This window comes from Rattus norvegicus, chromosome 10, assembly GCF_036323735.1.
Source record: "Rattus norvegicus strain BN/NHsdMcwi chromosome 10, GRCr8, whole genome shotgun sequence".
NCBI classification, from domain to species: domain Eukaryota; kingdom Metazoa; phylum Chordata; class Mammalia; order Rodentia; family Muridae; genus Rattus; species Rattus norvegicus.
Window position 1 is genome coordinate 5777724 of NC_086028.1, and position 22386 is coordinate 5800109.

At 47.2% G+C, this 22386-nt stretch overlaps 1 protein-coding gene and 1 long non-coding RNA gene across 4 annotated transcripts in view; both read left to right on the forward strand.

Annotated features, from left to right (window-relative positions):
- The first annotated feature begins 55 nt into the window (after positions 1-55).
- Positions 56-6793, forward strand: LOC102553451 (uncharacterized). Of its 3 annotated transcripts, XR_010055290.1 has the most exons (6): positions 177-312; positions 1165-1312; positions 2523-2565; positions 3675-3708; positions 4503-4702; positions 5447-6793. It is a non-coding gene; the product is annotated as an uncharacterized LOC102553451 (long non-coding RNA). The 3 variants fall into 3 exon arrangements; XR_010055289.1 differs by having other exon boundaries at positions 56-194; positions 4503-6793; XR_010055288.1 differs by having other exon boundaries at positions 4503-6793.
- A 2139-nt stretch (positions 6794-8932) lies between these two features.
- The window catches only part of Tekt5 (tektin 5), a 36756-nt gene continuing 23302 nt past the window's right edge, over positions 8933-22386 (forward strand). The window contains exons 1-4 of the mRNA NM_001014224.3: positions 8933-9536; positions 17197-17280; positions 18439-18509; positions 21600-21743. Coding sequence (NP_001014246.1) covers positions 8970-9536; positions 17197-17280; positions 18439-18509; positions 21600-21743 — 866 coding nt within the window. The 5' untranslated portion in view covers positions 8933-8969. The remainder of the gene's footprint in view (positions 9537-17196; positions 17281-18438; positions 18510-21599; positions 21744-22386) is intronic.

Sequence of the window (22386 nt, forward strand, 5' to 3'; positions counted from 1 at the left end):
CACGCGCAAACCCGTGTGTGTGCAGTGGGTGGGGCTCCTATGTCTGTTCCCGCTAAAAGTGAGAGAGACTCTTAAACATTTATGGCATCTGAACAGATGAAGTGGCTCCAACGATTAAAGGCGCTGTTGAGCCAGCTTGCGTTCAAATCCCAGAACTCATATGGATGGAAAGAGAGGATAGATTCTCCATGCACGTATGCACAGTAATACGGTTTTGGGTTTTGTTTTTAAAGTATAGCTTTTGTCGTCAAAGAACGTTATTCTCCATGACCTCGGTGACGATGCAATACTACTAGTAAAAGTACAATCCATGTCAGTATTTATTCAGTTTCAAATAATCTGCCTTTCCTTATATTCTGTAACAGGCTGGGATTGTGGCGCAGTTGGGAGAGTGCTTCATCTATCATGCACGAGAGCCTATATTTAGTTCCCAGCACTGAAACAAAACAAGACAACCAATAAAACACTTCTCCTGCTCTCTTCTCTCCTCTCTTCTGCCCAGGCTGATCCTGAATTAATGATTTTCTTGCCATACTTGGCGGAGAGGTGAAACTTTATAAATGGGCGTAACTCAGTGGTAGAGTACCTGTCTAACAAGTGAAAAGCCGTAAATTCGGTCCCCAGAAGTAAAAGGTCTCATTTGATCCTCCTGCCTCCATCTTTCAGCCGCTGGGATTGCAATGTGCACCACCACTCCCAGCTCCTGGACTTAAAAAACAAAACAACAAGCGCCCCAAACACTCTTAAGATCGCTATGCTTTTGAGAATAATACTTTGTTTTGTTGCTTTCCCCTCAGATTTGTTTGATGTAACCTCTTCAAACACACTCCTGTGTCCCCACTGGGAGCTTTTCCTAGCTTTCTCTCACTTCTCCAGGTCCCCACTGTCCTTGCTGCTACCATTTCTCTGAAAATCTGGCTGTGTCTGTGGAGCAGTGTTTTAGACACCATGAAGACATCCTGTCCATAGTCAGCCGTGGGAGCATGGCTGTATGCAACTTTGGCACAGGATGGTGGTGGTGATTGTTATTGTTTTCATTGAAAGATTCTAAAGATTTTTCACTTTTGAGATTATAATTACATAATTCTCCCTTCCTTTTCCTTCCCATATACCTCTCCTTGCTGTTTTTCAAATTCATGGACTCCTTTATTGTTATTGTAACAGGGCTCCAAACCTTAGTCGGCCCCGAGACCTTAGCACAACTGACTCCATGATGGAGTGCCATTCAGGCTGTAAAACTCAGCTTGCCCATAGCAGCACCACCTGCTAAAATGAAAACAAAGACTTACTCCACCAAAGTCCATGGCTCTGGGTAAGACTCTAAATGTTCTAACCTTTGCTTTTTAGCTTCTGTAGTGCCGATTCTGACTGATTGTTCTTGTTAACTGAAGTAGGTCAACCCAGAACATGGTCTTTGTGCCTAAAAACTCATTCTAAGAAAGGCTCAGTGCTACACTGGGATTCTGAATGACAAAATATTCCTATTGGCTTAAACTCTTGTCATTCATGTCATATGAATACCCCACGACATTATTAAATATGCTACATATTACATTTAAACATATATTATATATACATATATAAATACATGTTATATATTATATATACATGTATAAATACAACCTGTTGGCTCTCTATAATATATACTTATATGACCATTCGGTTTTGGATAATCAGTTCTCCCCTTCTCAGCATTCCTGTAGAAGGTGTAAGGTTGAGCCATGACCCCGTCCACGTTGGCATGTGCATTGGCAGCGGTCCTTGTTCAGTTCTTGTGTGGGCAGTCATGTGGGTGAGACTTTATGAGTGTGGATCTGACATTAGTAGGAGACACTGTAGGGTAACAGACTTGAAAAGTCTTTGCATCGAAGGGGCATGCTGGTAAATGGGGCCAAGTCATGCTGAAAAAATAAAAATACACAACAGACCTCATACAAAAGATTACTGGGGAAGGGGTCATGAAAGGCCATATCAGAACAGGGATGGAGAGAGGGAGAGAAAGAGGAAAAAAGAAGAAGGAGAAGAAAGGGAGGGAGGGAAGGGGGGAGAGAGAGAGAGAGTGAGCGAGCGAGCGAGCAGATTGTGGTCATGCCAGCTTTATAGGGTATGGAGCACAGACATAGGGAAAACGTGCAACAGTGGTGGCTGTGGACACACTTGCATTGACTTTTAGCGATGACATGTCACATTGGCCTTAGTGATGATAACTGAAGGTGGGGGAGGGGGTGAAGGAGCACATGGTTCAAAATAAGGCTAGTTCTTGATTAACTAACAAGGCCATTTAAGTGAGCCTTAATTTCAGTTAGAGAGCGGTTGGTTACCGCCAAGGCATGAGTTGGCACAAGTTTTAATAAAAGCACAGGTTCTGCCTGTCCCTGCACTATGGATGTAAAAAAACAAATTAATCAATAGTCCATCTCTGCCATTACCAGCATTTTATTGATGATAGATTTGCTGGCTGATGTATGTATGTTTTATGTGAATTTCCTAATGTGCATCTTTTGGCAATCCTATTTTCCCAGTTCCCATTGCCTCTGCTTTTGGATGAGGAAACTGTCGTTTAAGGTAAATAAACTTGTGGGGGGCATACACATTTAATCCCGGCATTGAAAGCAGGGGCAGGTGGATCTTTATGAATTTGAAGCCAGCCTGATAAGCACAGGGAGTTCCAGGCCAGCCAAGGGTAATAAGGAGGCCCTGTCTCAAACAAAGAAAAAAGAAGAAAAGAAAAAAAAAGGAAAGGAAAGGAAAGAAAGGATAGGAGGAAAGGAAAGAGAAGAGACAGAGTTAATGGTGAAACTAAGATCCAGCAGTGGCTGAGCACTTGTGTAAACAGCCTATGCCAGATCCTAAGATCATCTTAAATCCTAAACACGTTTAACTGTAAGAATAGAACTGTCTAGTCTTTAACCCTATCAGAGGTTTGAGGAGTAAATATTATTTGAGTATGCAGGAAGCACATGGTTGCAGCGTTTAAAATCATAGAAATGACAGATATAGCTTGCCAGTGGACGGTCTCTAATATTTCACATAATGTTGGAGCCTCTATCTTTAGCCTTCTGGCCCAGAACATCACAGACTTTAAGTGAAGCAGGAATTACGAAGGACTAGCTTAGTCTGTATTGGCAGAGCCCAGCAGTGACTATCCTACGTCCATCTGTCCTTTTCAGACAGCCTTTTGTCTGAAGATAAAGTTAGGGCATTTCACAACTGAAGCAACCCCACGTGGAGGTAACCGATGCTCGCCGTCTTTGAGTGAACTGTCAGAACACCGCCTCAGAACGGAAGGCGGAAGTCCGTTGGAATTTTGAATGCGTGTTAGTTGTATGATGTAGTAACATAAGTGTATGTCTCAATTTTTGAAATTTGATAAAATGAAACATAGAACTTATTGTGTGGCATTATTTTAAGTTAGCATTATTAAGCAAAATTTGGCTTTTTAATTTAATGTATTGTATCTCTATGGTCTGCCATTTTAATTTTTTAAGCCCTTGTGGAAACTTTGTCTGAAAATGTTTTTGATATTATTATAAGTTTTACATTGAATTTTTGAGGGTTTTTTATTTTGATTTAAAAAAAATTTTTTAACCTCTGGGGGTTTTTTTGGTCTCTAAGCTAGTATTTAATTCTTTAGTCTCTTTTTAAAAGCCTGTTTTATTTTGATCTTTCCTAAGGAGGACGTCCAAAACTGTGATTAGTAATATGCTGGTAAGTGAAGCAAGATCAGACGGGATCCAGACGCAGTATGTTTTGTGCTCCCCTCCACCCCAAATTTAAAAAATAGATTTTTAATTAAAAATCTTCAAGGACTTTATTTTTATATTTAAATTAAATAATTTTTTATATTTAGCTTTTTATTGTTTTTTTAAGTTCAGTACCTTATCAGTTCAGACTCCTGAAACTTAGTTCATGCCTCGTGTTGCTTTAGCCCTGCCCTGGCCGTGGGTTTGGGGCAGTGGCATCGAAGGCTTTGGGGGAAGAGAGGTCAAGGGAATGAGGTGGTTGCAGGCTCGTGTCTGGTGTCAGACATGTATGTGAGGCTGACTGTCACATCTTTGAACCGATTAACATAAACTACTTCTCGGCTCTAAGACTCAGTTTTCCCATCTGCAAAGTGGGGAGGATAGAGGGGTTTTTTTTTTTTGTTCGTTTGTTTTTTTGTTTGTTTTTTGTTTGTCTTTTGTTTTAGAAGGCAGCTGGGCGTCATCAAACGTAGGCATCGGCAAGTTAGTTCAATAGGTTGAGGTGCTTGCCACCTGGCTTGATGACCTGGGACACACGTGGTGGAAGAAGAACGACACAAGTCGTCTCTGACTGCCACATACCCACTATGGCACATCTGTGTCCCCAGACATTAAATAAATAAAATTTTTATTTGTAATATTTGTTATTTTGAGTTAAAAAAGACATGAAGCCAGAATTGCAAGGAGCAAGTTGTAGTTAAGTGAATTTAGGGTTGTAGTGAAAGCTGTGGAGGTCAAGTCCTGCACTTTTGTTTACAGAGGGGAAACTGAGGCAATGTCGGGAAAGCTGCACCAATCACACTGCGAAAGTCTGGATCAAGCAAGACCAGAAGTCGAGGCAGAAAGGACGAGATCAGCTGCTGGTTCAGCTGGACAGGTCTGGTTAAGGCTTGCTCACCGTCAGCCTCGAGAGATGGCTCAACTGCCACGATCTCTGACTGCCCCTGCAGAGGACCCAGGTTCAATTCCCAGCACCCATGTGGCAGGCCACAACATTCTATGACCCCAGTTTGAAGAGAGCCAACACTGTCTTCTGGTTTCCAAGGGCACCAGAAATGCATGGTACACAGACAAGCAGACAGACAGACACATAAAATGAAAATATATAGATCTTTAAAAAAGGAAGGAAAGAAAGAGGAGAAAGGTTAGATCAGCCACTAATTCAAGGATTCAGGGTTCAACCATGTTTTTTACAAAGAAAGAAATTTAAAGGAAGGAAAGGGTGCTGCTGGTAAGACAGCCCAACAGGTAAAGGGCCTTGCCATCCAGTTTGAGAATGGAGTTCAAATCCCCGTACCCCAAGTGGGAGGAGAGAACGACTCCAGCAGGTTGGTCCTTGACCTCCACGTGTGCACTGTGGCACCTGCATACCCTGTCACCATCCACTAATGCAGGCTTAATCCTAGAATCAGCCAGTAGGTGGAGATGCTCCCTGTCTATCATAGAAGTGTTCAGGAAATAGAATCGAATTGATTCCTTTGGGATTTTGAAAACGACAACAACAGACTCATGCTCTCGGTGTGTGAATGTTTCCACTGTCTAGGACATGGCACACAGTTGTGGCAGCCTTTCCTGTGTCCTTGTCGGCTGTGGCTGCCGTCCTTCCCCTCTCTTTCATTTCATATTATCTACTCGGTGTTTCTAGGAAAGGGTCACCAAGGTTGAGCTACAGCCATTGCTCTGTCATTTCCTGTTCTGCTCAGGTCCCTGGAAATACCTCCACACCAATATCAGCTAATGGTGGCAGCCCAGGGCGATAGGCAACTCCACCTCTGGAATCCGCCCCAGCTGCTCGCTCAATGCCTGAGTGCATTCATTGGCCCCTGACTCTCGAGAGACACTTCTTAGGGGTGACATCACACTGAGAGGACGCCGTGCTGTAAGTCTGCAGACCGGAGCAGACTAGAGCCTAGTGCTTTTCTTACCCCATCCCATGGAAAGGACATACTGGAATATGTAAAACAGCACTCCACACCATGTGGCTAATAAATGTCATTTCTCTACATTCTGACTGCTCACCTGACCTTATAGGGAACTAGGGAGAAAAATCACCATTAAGTCTCAACCTGTGTGTACTTCAGACATTGAGTGTCCCCAAAAGCCTTTGTCGAAGGCTTGGTTCCAAAGGAGCCACTGTTAGAGATGGTGGAGCCTAGTGAAAGGTATCTCGGGATGGGGAGGAGCTCTACTGGAAAAGGGTTACAGGCTCCTGCTTCCTCTCCTCTCTTTGATTCCCTGTTCATGGTTTAGTACCATTCCTCTACCACACTCTGGTCATGACGTGTGGCCTTCTCAGGGCACAGCTTGTCAGGGGCCCAAAGCAATGAGCTACTTAATCACAGACCGGAAGCTACAGAACTATGAGCCAAAATAAACCTTTTTCTGATCCATTAACAGTCTCGGGTATTTTGGAAGCTGGTTGATACACCTGTTAACCAGAGCCACAGAGGGTCAGGTTTCTCTTCTCCATTCCCAAAGAGGGTAAGGCCCAACATGGTAGCGTCCTTCACACTCAACACCGTGTTGTAACACTCACTAATTAAGAGTGGAGGGAGTTTCTCAGTGGGACAGTTTGTCATTAAACACATCCCAGAGAAGTAAGGGTTTCATTCCAGATGTTTGATACTGTGCAGGATGCTGGGGATTTAATTATAATGAAAAACAAGTATGGTGTCAGCTTCCTGGAGCTCAAAATCTTCCCTCCATGTTTTAAAATTCAAGCATGTTGAAGTATAATTTATGAAAAATTCACTTAAAATTTTAAAATCACATACACACATATTGTGATGGTCTGTATATGCTTGGCCCAGGGAGTGGCACTATTAGAAGATGTGGCCTTGTTGGAGTAAGTGTGTCACTGTGGGTGTGGGCTGTAAGACCCTCACCCTAGCTGCCTGGAAGCCAGTCTTCTGTTAGCAGCCTTCAGATGAAGATGCAGAACTCTCAGCTCTATGCCTGCCTGGATGCTGCCATGCTCCCCCCTTGATGATAATGGACTGAACCTCTGAACCTGTAAGCCAGCCCCAATTAAATGTTGTCCTTGTAAGAGTTACCTTGGTCATGGTATCTGTTCACAGCAGTAAAACCCTAACTAAGGCATGTGTGTGTGTGTGTGTGTGTGTGTGTGTGTGTGTGTGTGTGTGTAGGGGGTGCATACATATGCCACAAAACTTGTGTAGAGGTCAAGGGTCAGACAATAGCTTGCAGGAGTTGTTTCCCTCTTTCTGTCATGTAAATCCTAGGAACTGAACTTGGGTCATCAGGCTTGGTGGCAAGTGTCTTTATCCACCGAGCCATCTCATTGGCCCTGATTCATCCAGTTTTACTAAAATGTTCTTGACAACCATGAGTAACTGTACAGTCTCCTCCACGATCAGAGCAGAGTGTCTTAGTTTGGGTTTCCATTTTGTAAAGAGACACTACAGCCAAGGCAACTCTTGGGACAACATTTGGTTGGAGCTGGCTTACAGTTCAGAGGTTCAGTCCATTATCCTCATGGCAGGAAGCATGTCAGTGTGCAGGCTGACGTCGTGCTGGAGAAGGAGCCGAGAGTTTGGATCTGAAGGCAACCAGGAGAGACTGTCTTCTGCTCACTGGGCGGGGCTTGAGCGCTAGGAGCCCTCAAAGCCCACTGCCACGGTGACACATTTCCACCAAGGCCACACCTATTCTATCAAGGACACATCTAACAGTGTCACTCCCTGTGGGCCACACATTCAAACACTTGAGTCTATGGGGACGGAACCTATTCAAACCGCCACACAGCGCTTTGATCATCCCATTCCAGCTCCAGCTTCTCCCCTCCTCCCATTCGATGTTCCAGGAAGACTGATGAGACCATTTTTGCACTCTCAAAACTGTCAGTTGTGGAACTTGCTTGTCTCTGTTGCCCCCTTTTACCTGCCTAGAGTGTCATGATTCTCCGTGGCAATCACTCCACATTTAGTCCTTGTGATCTAACTGTCCGCGCTCAGTCCTGTACCGACTCACTCTTCCTGCTGGCGAGAACACTACAGCTGAGTATCAGTCTGCAGTGCATGGACCATTTTAAAACCTTGGATGCTTTGACTCAGTCACATGTAGCCCAGGATATCCTCAAATTCATGAGCCAAGGGCTTGGGATATACCTGATAGCATGCTTGCCTAGCATGCGTTGAAACCATGGGCTTCAAACTTTAGCACAAACTATGTAGTGGCAGAGGCCTGTAATCCCAACATTTAGGAGAGCTGAAAAAGAGAATCAGAAGTTCAAGGTTCTTCTTAGCCACATATCAAGTGTAAGGCCAGCCTGGGTACCTGGAGCCTTGTCTCAAAACAAAACAAAACAAAACAAAACAAAACAAAACAAAACAAGACAAAACACAAAACAAAACACAGAGAGCTGAGGATGACCTAATCCCCACTTTCTGCCTCCATCTCCCAAACCCTTGAGGCTGCAGGCAAGATTGAGCTGTTAAGATGTTATCTTGGGAATAAAACAAACAAACAAACAAACAAACAAACAAAGATGGCTAATGTTGGCCCAGCTGATCCCACAGGGAGAGAAGTATGGACCGCATTAGATTTGCTACCCTCCCCAGACTGACTTTAGAAAGGCAGACTTTGTTCCAGAATGATGGACACCTGCCATTTCTTTCAACCCCAAACCTGAGGGGTCGAAAGACTCCACTCACTTAAAAAAAAAAATCGGGGGAAAAAAAGCCGCCAGGAGCAGTGCTGCAAGCCTTTAATCACCGTACTCAGAAGGCTGAGGCAGAGGATTTCTGAGAATTCGAGGCTAACCTGGTCTACAAAGCAAGCTCACCGATAGCCAGGGCCACGCCCTATCTTTAAAAAAAAAAACCAACCTTCTTTTCCTTTTGATGATGTGTTTTTGCATTTGTCTGTGTGCGTGGGTGCTTGTAGAGGACAGAGGAATTAGCTCTCCTTGAGCTAGAATTACAGGCGGTTGTGACGCGGTTGCTAGGAACTCAGCTCCTTTGGAAGGGCACTATGTGCTCTTAGCCACCAAACTGTCTCTTCAGGCTCCAAACACACTTCTCTTTGTTGACTGCTTTTATTTGGATCATAGAGTCTTCAAACGCCTGGAGAACCAGGACCTGGCACAAAGACCCTAACCTGCTTTATGACACCAGCACTGAGTCACAGAGGCCCCGCGGCTCCTAGCTCCTGGGATGCCCTGGCCCCTTGGGCAAAGTTTTGCCCACGTGGGGCTGATGGGGAAAGATGGAATTTCTTGGAACCACTCAGACAGCGAGTTACTGTGGTCCCAAGAAAGTCTGTGGCTTGCAGGCGCTGCCCCCTGCTGGGCAGGACCCTGTGGTACAGGAGTGCTACCAACCCTTTCACCTGCCTGGATATCGCTACCTGAACGCGTGGAGACCGAGCGTCTTCTACAAGATCACCACCCAGCAGACATGCCCAGAGGAATGCTCAAGCAGCCGACGGCCGCCTACCATCCTGCCCTCGCTCCGCTCCGCGCTCTTCTGTCGCTACACCCAACGCGACTGGGACCGCTCCAATGATCTGCAGCTCAGAGGTGCAGAGGCCTCGCGGCTATGGGCCGGCCGACTGACAGGCGACTCCCTGCGAATCATGCAGGATAAGGACCAGCTGATACACCAGATGCAGGAGGGAACCTCCCGGAACCTGAACCAGAGGGTATGCGACATCGGCTTCTGGAAGTCCGAGTTGTGCTATGAGCTGGACAGGCTTCTGACGGAGAGCAACAGCATGGACACCCTCAAGAGGCGCTTGGAGTGCGCCGCTGAGGAGATGAACAATCCCCTGCAGGTGAGTGGGGGAAGGAGACACCACTGCACCTGCTGTCACTGAGTCAAGGTGACAGGCGCCTTGCAGGTGGGTTGAACTGCATCGTCTTTCGATATCAGAAGTTTAAGGTGAAATTGAATGGATCCTGGAGGGATAGCTCAGGGTTAAGAGCAGTAGTTCTTGCACAGGACCTGGATTCGGGCTCCTAGCGACCATATGGCATTAGCTCACACTGGCCAGGAACTCTAATTTCACGGGCTCAGAAACACTCTTCTAGTCTCCGAGGGGACGGCATATTTGTGGCATATAGACATGGAAGGGAGCAAAGTACTCATACACATATAATAAAAAAATTAATAATAATAATCTCAGTCAACTCAGAATAGCTTCAATCAGGTGCAAGTTTTCAGACTGGATCAATTTTAATTCTCCTTAGATATGCTAGTCAGGGTTCCCTAGTGGAGCAGAGCCAGTAGAATGAATATAGACAGCCGGGGGGGAGAGGGTTATTGGATTGGTGCACACATTTCATACTGGGTAGTGAAATGACAGCCTTCTGAAGGGACTGAGAACCTGTAGCTGCTCAGTGCAGGAGTCTGAGTGTCTCAGTATCCCAGTCAGTGATGGAGGCCCAGGGAGGACCTGAAGAGTTACAGGCCTTCCGTCCATGTTGGAAAGCTGAAGAAGCTGAGTTCTGAAGGAGAGCAGCAATAGCAGCTGCAGCAGAGTAGATGGTCTCACTAGCAAGGAATGAAGGCAGGCAGGCAAAAGCTGCGCTGATTTCCTCAAACCCTCGCCACATGCGGCTGCTGTCCACTGCTGGGGAGGGTTCCCTCTCATTAAATATTCTTACACACCTTCCCAGAGCCTATCAGTTGATCGCAGCCAATCGAGTTGACAGCTAATATCAGTCATTACATAAGGGCCCCATGAAGACATCGTGTACCTGCTTATGCAAGTGTGCGCACACATGCTGGGGCCATTAGGACTTTGGAGACAACATCTTCTAACAGACACAACTGACTTTGAGTGTCTGTTTGTGTACATGTATGACTTAGTTATGTGTACAACACATGGAGATGAGAGGTGGACGTCTTCAATCTCTCTCCAGCTTATTTTCTGAGACAGCGTCTCTTACTGAACTAGAAGCCCACTTACTGGCCTCTGGGTATCCTTACCTTTGCCTCCCCAGCACTGAGATTATACTTCATGCTTCTGTGCCTGGCTGATGGGAACTCTGCTCCTCCAGCCTGCACAGCAACCCCGTGACTAAGCTGTCTTTCCAGCCTCTATGGCTTAGTCTTCTGTGTATACTGACTGGGATTAGGCTCTGCTGGGACAGAGAACCTCTCTGCCTTCTCACTGACATGTTCAGGAGTGTCCCCTGCTTGCTGCTTGCCCTGGTGGCTGTTTATGTCCTTATCGACCTGTGTACTGATTGACTACTGTCTAGCCAATGCTTTTGGATACATTCCCAGTCTAAAGTGGAGTGTGGTAGCCAGCGCTCGTATGTGTTTGTGTGCGTGAGCACACACATATTGTGGTGGTTTGAATGTGCTTGGTCCAGGAAGTGGCACTTTTAGGAGGTGTGATCTTGTTGGAGGAAGTGTGTCATGGGGAGGGGGGGGCTTTGAGAACCTCCTCCTAGCTGTCTGGAAATCAGTCTGCTCCTGGCTTCCTTTCGATGAAAATGTAGAACTCTCAGCACCATACTTGCCTGGATGCTGCCATGCTGATAATGGACTGACTTCTGAACCTGTAAGCCAGCCCCAATGAACTGTTCTCCTTTATAAGAGTAGCTTTGGTCATGGCGTCTCTTCACAGTAATGGAGACCCTAAGACACATGCCGATGTAAGGTCCCGAGTTGTCTTAGTTACTCAGTGTTCTAGTGTGTGAAGAGACACTGATTAAGGGACTCTTATCTGGGGCTTGCTTAGTTAGGGGGTGAGCCCATAATCATCATGGGGGAAGCAGACAGGCCTAGCAGTGGTGCAGTAGCTGAGAGCTTTACATCCTGATCTGCAGGGCGCATACAGAGAGAGTGACACTGGGCCTGGTGTAGGCTTTTGAAACTTCAAAGCCCACCCCTCGGGACTGACCTACCTCCTCCAACAAGGACACACTTCCTAACCCTAAACCACTGTACCTGTCCTCTCATACCTCCTCCATGCCTATCCCCTCTGTGCTCCGGCTCTCCCTGACAATCCTCCCCACTCTGCTTCATTATCAAATATAACGTTGCCCCTTGTTTCCTATCTCTAGGATTTCCTCTTGACCTCTCACGGTCCCTTTACACCTTAGCTCAAGTCTCAGCACATAGAAATATAGATCATAGGCACACACATGTGCATGCACACACACACACATATACACACGTGCATGCACATGCACATGCACACATGTGTGCACTCACACAGCTGAAGATCTAGCACAGAACAGAGAACATCTATTTGTCTCTCCAAGTCTGACATATCTTGCTTCTCATGATTTCCAATTTCATTTACCTTCCCACAAGTGTTATAATTTCATTTTTCTTTAGGCTGAATAAATCCCATCATTTTCTTTATCGAGACTGGTTCTACTTCTTAGCTGTTGTAAATAGTGCAAGTGTCTCTATGGGATGCTAACTTAGTTCTTCAAGCACAAACAAAATGTGGTATAGCGGGTCACATGGTAGCTCCATTTTTAGGTTTTATTTTTTGGTGTGTGTGCATGTGTGTGTGTGTGTGTGTGTGTGCACGTGTACTCATGCATGTGAGTGTATGCATGTGCACATGTGTGAGTGTATATATGTGCATATGTGCATTGTATAGATGCACGTGTGTACACATGTGTGCATATGTATGTGTGTGTGTGTGCGCTCGCGCACATGCATGCGTGTGTACCTCCATCCAGCTTTTCTTAGTGGATTCAGGGATCAATGGACACTTTTGAGTAAGTGAACACCCATCTTCATGTGTCTGTCATGTTCCTGACACTTCCTTGGTCTTCTAGCCTCCTAGCTTTTCACATTAAAATGTCTCTGGCTTGCACGTAATGGATGCTTAGCAGCTGTAGCCTAGCCAAACAGTTTTTCTGTCAGGATGAGGATTCCAGAGACAAATGCAGACCCAACTCCATGCCTGGGACCAGCCCCCTCCCCTTTCCTCCCTCCCCACTTCCCCTCCCCACTCTCCCTCTCAGTCACCCAGAGCAGGTGGTTCTTGTCCTAATGCTAAAAGGAAGGATCCTATTTCAAGTGACAGACTCCCAGAGCATTTGATATTCTCATTGAGGCAGGAAGTGAGTTCAGGGCAAAAGACAAAATGTCAGCTCTATCTCATGCTGGCCGGGAATAGCAGTAATCCAGAATTCCATTTTCCCCTTTTTAGCCTATTTGCCCGAGCTCACAGGGGCCTCCTGGCTGCAGAAGGGTCTGGGTAAAAGAATGTTTTTCTCTGCGCCCTGGAGAAGGTTTTGGTTATTGGGTAGAGAAGCTGGGTGCTGTGGGGGTGGGGGTGTCTGTGTGTACCTCCTGCTGTGGGAATTAGCTCTGGGTCTCAGAGGATCACACAGGGGCTCGGTTTGGGACTCCCGACTGTGGAAGGCTGAGACACCTGTCAGCTGTATCTACCCCAGAGTTAGACATTGACAGGAAAGGTCGTGGCATTGGTTCTTATCACTCTGGAACTCCCACGTCCATCTGGGGAGAGCGCTGCTCCCCCACCCCCAGCCCCAGGCTGGACAGGGACCACAGCATCATGGGAAGTCTTGTTCTCACTCGCACTCTTTTCACTCCCTCGGCTTGGCTGGAAACCCAGCTCTGCCTGTGCACACATGACTCGGGCACCAGACACACCCAAGTTCTCTCTACTCCATGTCTCCTGGGCTACCCCAGTCCAGATGCTTCTCAGCGACAGGAATGGCCATTCTCTCCCAGGCTCCCTACCCTCAGCAGCCGAGGGAAAGCGTGGTCCAAATAGCAAACTAGATGGCATCCTTCTCCTATGGGCTCCCAGATGGCCTCCTTACATTTAACATCTTTTGGGGGTATGTTGTAGGATGCTGTTTCATGTAGCCTGAGCTGGCCTCAGAATCACTATGTAGCCCAGGATGACTTAAGTTCTTGCTTCTCTGGCCTTCACCTCTCAAGTGCTGGGATTACAGACATTCCCCAGTTTATGTTATACTTGGGAACTGCAAAGCACGCACTCTTAGCTCTATCCCCAGACCCATTTTAAACTCTTAACTCCTGAATTCCCTTCCTCCATAACCAGTACTAAGGTTCTGGCCTTCCTCTCTCCTTGCCAGTCCCAGTGGCTTTCTTCTTGTTTCTCTAACCTTTGCACTGCAGGAACTTCTTCTTCATCCCTGCTGTCTTTGCCTTTCTGTCTCATGTTTCATGTCTCCTGATGTAAATCCTTCTCTGAGGTTTACCACCTCCATCTGCTGACCTAGGCCTAGAATGCTTTCACCCTCTGAGATTTACTGCTGAATAAGCTCGCCCTTTCTTGTTCTTTCTAAACTCTGGCTGGCTGGTTCAACTCAGCTGTTCTGGCCCAAACTCCTCTCTCCAAGTTGACTGATTCGATCTGGCTTCTCTCTCGGCCTCTGAATTGCTCTCCTCAGCTTCAAGTTAACTAGCAATCTTTTCTAATCTTCTGGCTCCTTCTCGTTCTCTTGCTTGCTCTGTCTTTCCCTGTGTCTAGCTCGTTCTCTCTTCAGTCTGTCTCTGTAAAACTCTCTCGGTAACACTGCCTCCTTCTCCCTCTCTGCTGCTCTGCTCTCCCTCTCAACCCTATTGCCCTGCTCTCCACAATCTCTACTCTGTTCCTGCACTGTACTCTCCTCCTGTACTGTCTGTCTCTCCCTTAAGTAGCTTCCCTTCTATCTTCTCATGAGAATTGGGCATATTCTATTCTGTGAAATCTTTCTCTGATTCGTCACTTTTTCTGCCACTCGGACATCACGTTCAAACATGGGTGCTTCCTTCTACAAACTAACTTTACCTTCTTAGTTTGAGATTAGAGGTGCGTACTAAGGCCATGTCTGTATTCCAGCTAAAGGGATTAAAGGTGTGTGCTAAGGGTTGAGCCACAACCTAACTAGAAACTGGTTCGAATATCCTATAACTAATCACCACTTGTCTTTTCCTCCCTGGCCAGCCACTGGGTACTCCCCACCCACCAAGGTCACCTTATTTTTGTTGCATCCCTTATTAAAATTTATTTTTTATTGTACAAGTGTGTATTTGCACATGCATGTGCACCATGATATGTATGTGGAGGTCAAAGGAAAACTTGTAAGTGTTGCTTCTCCCCTAGCATGTGGGCACTAGGGGTCAAACTCAGGACATCAGGCTTGGCAGTAAGTGTCTTCACCCACTGAACCATCTTTAATTTCTTTAGGTATGTTTCTCTTTGCTCTTTGGAATGCAGACTGCATTGTGGCAGGGCTCTCTGTGCGCTCAATGGGCTTCACTCCCACACCTCAGCCAAACAGACCTCAGAGGAGGGCCCCCAAAGCTCCTAAACAACAAGGCACTGGGCGCCTCTCCTCTTTGAGTTGCTCCATGCCTGGACTTCAAGAACCCTCTGCTCACTTCTTAAGCCTGTTGGCCTTTATGATGTCACAGGCCGGCTGGTAGATGGTCTCTTCCTTATCCCTATAAGAACAATTGTAACCAAACATCTCATTCTCCTGCCTTCTCTTGTGCTCAGGTCCCCAAGACAGCTGGAATGAAGTCCAGGGACTGTGACAACATTGTCATGACAGTCATAGGGACTGTCTTATTTACTGTTCCACTGTGTGTAGAGACACCATGACCAAGGCAACTCTTTTTTTTTTTTTTTTTTTTTTTTTTGAGCTGGGGACCGAACCCAGGGCTTTGCGCTTCCTAGGTAAGCGCTCTACCACTGAGCTAAATCCCCAGCCCCGACCAAGGCAACTCTTACAAAAGAGTTTAGTTGGGAGTGTGCCTACAGTTTCAGAGGGTTAACTTGTGATCACCATGGTGGGAAGCAGACAGGCATGGTGCTGGCTGGAGCAGTTGCTGAGAGCTTTGCATCCTGATCTACAGGCAGAGGGAGGGAGGGAGTCAGCCTGGTGTGTGGGCTTTTGACCACCCCCCCAGTGACTCTGCAACAAGGCCACATCTAATCTCCCCTGAACAGTTCGCCACCTGGAGAGTAAGCATGCAAATATCAGGCTTACAGGGCAGGGCAAACATTGTCATTGAAACCCCAAGAGGGACCATCGGCAAATTACTTTTCTCATGCCATGGCAAAACTCCTTGTAAGAGTAGCTGAGGGATAGGGTTTATTTTGACTTGCAGTTTGAGGGAGCAGTCATCACGGTGGAAGGAGCGGGAGGCATCTGTCCATGTCTGTCCACAGTCAGGAAGCAGAGAGAGGGACGCTGGTGCTCAGCTTGTCCCCTCCCTTTTCTTCAGTGAGACCCCAGCTCAGGGAAATGGGTGGAGCTGACAGTGAAGACCTCCACCACAGACAGGGTTCTGCATGAGGGTTTGACACTTGGTGGTGAGCATGGTCTGTTAACAAGCCTGACTGGTGAGATAATGCACCAATCCCAAGGCCACATAGACATGAAGGCACAGGGGGCCTGAGAGGTTACCCAGCGTGTCCAAGTGCACACAGTAAGAAATGGCTGAGCCTGAGTTTGAACCCTAGAAGTAGGATAGCTGCTGACACATCACATCTGAAGTGACAGCAGAGCTTGGCTTTATTGTCATCATGGTTTGGGGAAGCTTAGGAGAGTATAGGAGGGGTGTGACCCTGTGATCAATACCTGTTGATGACAGCTCACAGTGTCAGAATGTTTCATCCATAATCGATTGGCCAAAATATCATGGCCGTGGAAATGTGTGACAGAGACTGTTTACTTCCTGGAAGATAAGAAGCAAAGAGAAAACACAGGAAGAGGTCTGTGAGATATACTCCTGTGACCTACTTTCCCCTAGACTTAACCTCTGACCTTAATCTATTGATGAGGTCCGAAATCATCAATAGATTATCCTGGAATCATCCTCATGGACACATCCAGAGGTGTGCTTTGGTGATCTCTTTGATGGATCTATCATCTATCTATCTATCTATCTATCTATCTATCTATCTATCTATCTATCTATCTATCCATCCATTTATCTATCTTCATCTATCATCTATCTATCATCTATCTATCCATCCATCCATCTTCCTATCTATCTATCTATCTATCTATCTATCTATCTATCTATCTGTCATCTCTCCATCTGTCCATCTTTCTTTGTTTCTTTCTCTTTTCTTTGGAGACAAGGCTCACTGTATAGCCCTGACTGTTCTGGAACACACTGTGGCTCACCAGGAACTCACAGAAATCTACCTGCTCCTGTCTTCTGAGTATTGGGACCAAAGGCATGTGACACTCTGTCTGGTTTCTAGGTGTTTCTAAGCCCTATCAAGGTGATTTCAAGGTGAACCATCATGGGCTCCCTCCCAATTATTCTGCTTCTTGGGACATGTCCTTGTCCTGCCTTGAATACAGGGCTTGTCAGTGCCCCTGGCACAAAAGCATAGTGACAAGGCCCATGGAACACCAAGTTTCTCACAAAACAGAGTCCATGAGGCAAAGGCTGTATGTCACCTACACTTAGGGTCTACCTAGGCCTACACAGGATACCCTCTTTCCCATTTTTTCCAATAGGTGGCCCTGGAGTGTCTGTACAATCGTGAGAAAAGGATTGGGATTGACCTGGTCCATGACAACGTGGAGAAAAACCTTATTCGGGTAAGGCACCCCCTGGGAGTGGGAGAGAGAACAGCTGGCTGATCAAAGGTTCTGAGTGAAGTGTCTGGAGCAGACAGGAGCATGTCTGGAGCAGACAGGATGCCCTGTGGAGTTAGGGCTGAGAGAACATGAGTAGAGCCCCAAGTAGAAATGGGGAGAAACCAAAATAGAACAGGATTATTTTATCTCCTTATGTTATTTTAAAAATGGCCATAAGAATGGCGCCATGATAATAGTATAAGCTCATGTATTTATTTTTGTTCATTTATGCAGGGTCCTGTGTAGCCCAGGCTATCCTCAAATTTACTGTGTAGTTGAGGATGACCTTGAACTCTTGATCCTTCTGAGCACTAGGATTACAGATATACACTATGACATCCGGTTTATACAGTGCTGGGAACCCAAGCAAAGGCTTCATGTATGCTAGGCAAGCACTATGCCTGATGCTAAGCATAGTGTTTATTAAGTGTGTACTACACACTGTAAACCGCTTCATGTGCATGGTTTTATTTAGTGATAATCAGTGATCACTCTGCACATAGGTGGTTGTTAAGTTTTAATTTTTAAATACATAAAAGAAGCCAAATATAGTGCCCCATGCCTGTAATACTAGCTACACAGGGGGCTGAGGCCAGAGCATCACTAAGCCAAGGCCTGTATGGGCTATAAAATGAGTTCAAGGCTAGTCTGGGCAAAGCAGTGAGCTCCTATTTCAAAATAAAAAGAGGGGTAGGGGATAGCTGAGTGGTAGAATTGCCTGCCCTGAGTTCAAGTTCAATTCAGAGAGAGAGAGAGAGAGAAGAGAGAGAGAGAGAGGAGAGAGAGGAAAGGAGAGAGGGGAGGAGAGGGAGGAGAGAAGCAGGAGGAAGAAACAAGGAAGGGAAGGAGGGAAGAGAGGGGGAAGAAAGAAAGGAGAAAAGAGGAAGAGAAGGAAAAAAGAAACCTAGGTGTGGCAGCACACGCCTACAATTCCAGCACTAGAGAGTTTGAGGCAGGAGGATGCTGTGCTGAGTTCCAGGCCTCTACCATCCACTCTCAGCTTCCATGGTCCTGGGATCCCCACTCTGGTGTTTCCCTACATGGGGTTCCTGCAAGAGGGCTCTGACCTGTGAATGTCCACCTGCATCAGCTCTTTCTGACTTTCTTTTTTCATTTCAGGAAGTAGATTTACTAAAATGTTGCCAGGATCAGATGAGAAAATTAGCTAAAAGAATTGATTTCCAGATTAGGTAAGGAGCCTTCTCCTTCAGGGTTGTTTGTGGGTTTCCAGCTTTCTGGGAAACTTGTCTCTGGGCAACTCTTGAGATTCATGATGTGCTGTTAGATGTTTAACACTAGCTCTGTGGGGGTGGGAAGGGTGGTAGTGTGTCTTGATTTGCCAATGCTCCTCTCAATGGATGGGACCACTGAGGGATGTTGTCTGCTCTCCAGAGCTAGCCCATCCCAGGTGCCATTGTCACTGACAGAAGGCACCAGCCTCCCTAGACCCACCTTAGCTATGGCTTCCCCAGGCCAGGTCTGACGTTGGGAAGGGCGGCACCCAGTGACATTAGGCAATAAGCCAGCGACCTGGGACATCTCCAGAAGGGTGCTGGCAGACGCTTCAGCAGGGAGTCTTCAAAAGGCACCAGCTTCTGTTCTTAGACCATGATGTAAACTGGTATCATGCCAAGCCGGGGCCCCCTAGCATAATTAAAGGGAGGCCCGTGCTTTGCTGGGCTTGGGGCCCCTAGCTAAGCCCCTGGGCCTCTCGGCTCTCAGGAGACGGCTTCTCCCAGTGGCACCGGAGTTTGGTGTTTACCTTTCCTAGACACGCTGCTCTGCTGGCTTTTCTCGTTTGCTGGCTCTTGTCGCAGAGGGCACGGCCCAGGCTGCCCTTCCTGATGCGGCCAGCAGGGTGGTCTGTAGTGTGGGAATGAATGCTCAGACCTAGTTTGCTGGGAGGCCGACTTGCCCAGGTGGTCATGGGTGAGGACTCTTGGCTCAAGGGTTTTTGGGCCAGGACTGAGACTTACATCCAGGAAGCGGGGCATTCTAATGGGTACACTCATCCACAAAGGACAGAAAAGATTCCTCCTGTCTGGGGAAGGGCCAAGCTTGGGCCCTTCCTGGTAGACTGACAGCAGGGTGAGAGTATGCCGGAAAAGAGGACTCAGAGGTCTCTCCTCCTCCTGGCCTCACCAGCACGCAGCAGTGATGCCTGCTGCGCTCCCAGCTCTCTTCTGGCTTTCATTAAAGCCCATGTTCATGAGCCAAGACACAGTCTGAGTTCTCTATCCTGACTTAACGTGACCCTGGGTGGGTCCTGGCGAGGTGTCCTGACAGGATTTCCGAGGTGTCACACGGTAGCATCACCATGGGGACGTTCATCTGAGTGATTAGGCACTTTTCAATAGCAACCATATCCACAGGAGAGGGGAGAGGAGAAGAAGGGGGGAGACAAAGGAGAAAGGAGGACACAGAAGGGTTTTCGATGGAGACACGGGAGGAGCCAGAGATTGAGAGGAGGGAGACACAGGGGGAGGGAGGAGAGGCTGGTGCCTGGCCGAACCCTTGTTAATGCCTTGCCATCGCCTTCCTACTTCAAGACCCTGCCATTATTAACAAGAACTCACCTTCAACCAACAGAAATAAACAGAAAGGGGTTCAGGCTCCTAGAGTTGCTAGATCCTAGCTAGGAATTACATTTAGGTCTAAAATGACCTTCTATTAATAGCCAAGAGTTACTGTTTTCCTTTTAAGACCAGACTCTGAATCCTTCTTTCGGAATTCATTCATTCTGGTGTTAGATGTCATTTGAAACACCGGAAATGAAGAAGAAGCAGGTACTTGGTATCTGGCGAGGATCGCAAAGATGGTTTGCCTGGGCCAAGCTTCTTAGCTCTGATCCCAGGAATCTCCCTGCCCCCACCCCTCCTTTCCTCTTCACCTGACCCATCTCCAACCCCACTCAGTCTCTGACTCCGGGCACCACTCCCTGACCCTGTTCAGTCCCTGCCTCTATCCAGGCCCTGCCTCCGACTCCACCCAGACCCTTACTCCATCCACTTCCTGACTCTGAGCTGCTTCCTGGTCCCCAGAAAGCTGGCCACTTCCAGCTTTTCTGCTTCTGTGTTAGCTTGGAATTCTGTCTCCTGTGCAGCTTTGTCCAGAATGCTTATTCCTACTTGACATGAGCACCCAGCTCAGACACGGGCTCAACCCCGGGAAGTCCTCCACGTTAACTCTCTGGCCGCTTTAACGGTTCCCTCCACTGTATTACATCCTGTCTTTTTAAGGCCCCCATGTTTCCCTTTACCATGGTCATTATATTTACTTTTGCTGTATTTGTTTATATAAATCTGAGCGACCTGAAGGCAGTGAGTGGGTTTTAACTACACTTTAACTCTTCTGGTCAAATAGCCTCACTTCACAGTGACTTGTTTGTGATGGACATGACTCCAGACTTTCGTCTAGAAATGCTTGGGACTGTCTAAATCTTGCCTGCCTTCTGTTCTTATAAATACAGGTTTTTGTTGTTGTTTATTTGTTTTTGAGGCCAGGTTTCTCTGTGGAGCCCTGGCTGTCCTGAAACTCACTCTAGACCAGGTTGGCCTTGAACTCAGAGATCCACCTGCTTCTGCCTCCCAGGTACTGGGATTAAAGGTGTGTGCCTCCACTGCCCGGAAATACAGGGATTTAAAAAGAGCCTTATTTTTACTTTGTTTGTATGAGTGTTTGCCTACAAGCACATATGTGTACTAGATGTGTACCTGGTATCTGGAGAGGCCAGATCCTGTGGACCTGAGGTCACAGATGGTTGTGAGCTACCATGTGGGGGTGACTGGTTGGGTGAATGCTACTGAGATGCTGTGTTACTTAGAGCCTGAGATATTGACTACTTGGCTTTTTATAGCAAATGCTGGCCCATCCTCTTTTTTTCCAACTTGCATTGTGTGTGTGTGTGTGTGTGTGTGCTGGCACACACTCCCATGTCATTCAGAGACCAGAGGATAACGGTCAGGAGTCAGTTCTCTCCTTATTCAAGTCATCAAGCATGAGTAGCAAGCTCTTTTATGTCCTGAATCATGTTGTTGGCCTGGTTCACTTCTGTTTTCCTGATAACGGATGAGTTTGTCCTGGAGCTAGCCCTAGTGGCTATGGCCGTGAGGTGTTGACACCAGGTGGGAATAGAGCTGAGAAGCCTCTGGGTGTGCCATAGAGCACTTTCCCTGGAGACTGAGGCCTGGGCTTGCAGCCTGGGCTTGGCCTCCGCCTGTTGCATGGTGATGACCATTGGTGGAGGACGCAGGGTGACCACACGTTGCTTCTCCCTGCAGAGATAATCGGGACGCTCAACATGCCCTAGAGCGGGACATCGAGGACAAGAGCTCCTCACAGTATATTGATGAGAGTTGTTTTAACCTGAGAAACACATCCGACTCCATTAGCTTCTTCCACGGCATGGAGAAGTTTGACGGAACGTAAGTACCAAGCTCTGTCTCCTCGTCTCTGGCCAGGTCCAGTGGGAGTAAAGGCGAGAGGTGTAGAGTAGTGTGTGCCAATCAAATAGCCTTTGAATGGGATCTTCTGTTGCAAGGGGCAGGGTTTCAGTTTGACCAACAGGTTAAAATGAAAGTTCACCAGAAGTCTGGAGGGGAGCATCAGAACCAAGCAGAAGGCTGCGGGGAAGGTTCTGGAAGCCGTCTGGAGTCAAGCAGTGGGAGCTACTGATCTGTGTCCTGGGGGTCTCTGCACTCGCCCTGCAGCCCTGCTCTGTACCCACATTGTGACCTCGGGTGGGAGGCACTAGGAACATGTTCACAGTACCATCCTTCCATTCTTTTTTTTTTTTTTCTTTTTTTCGGAGCTGGGGACCAAACCCAGGGCCTTGCGCTTCCTAGGCAAGCGCTCTACCACTGAGCTAAATCCCCAACCCCCATCCTTCCATTCTTGCTCACCCTCTCCAAGATCCAAATTATGTGACTGGCTTAGCCACTGCGTCAGGGTGTGCTGGGAATAACCCCATTGCCAGTTACACCACAGCATAAAACATAAGGGCTGTCACCAATAGAAGCAGAAATTCCAGTCAGTAGTGTCCACCAGCACTGTGATTTGTGGGGGAGA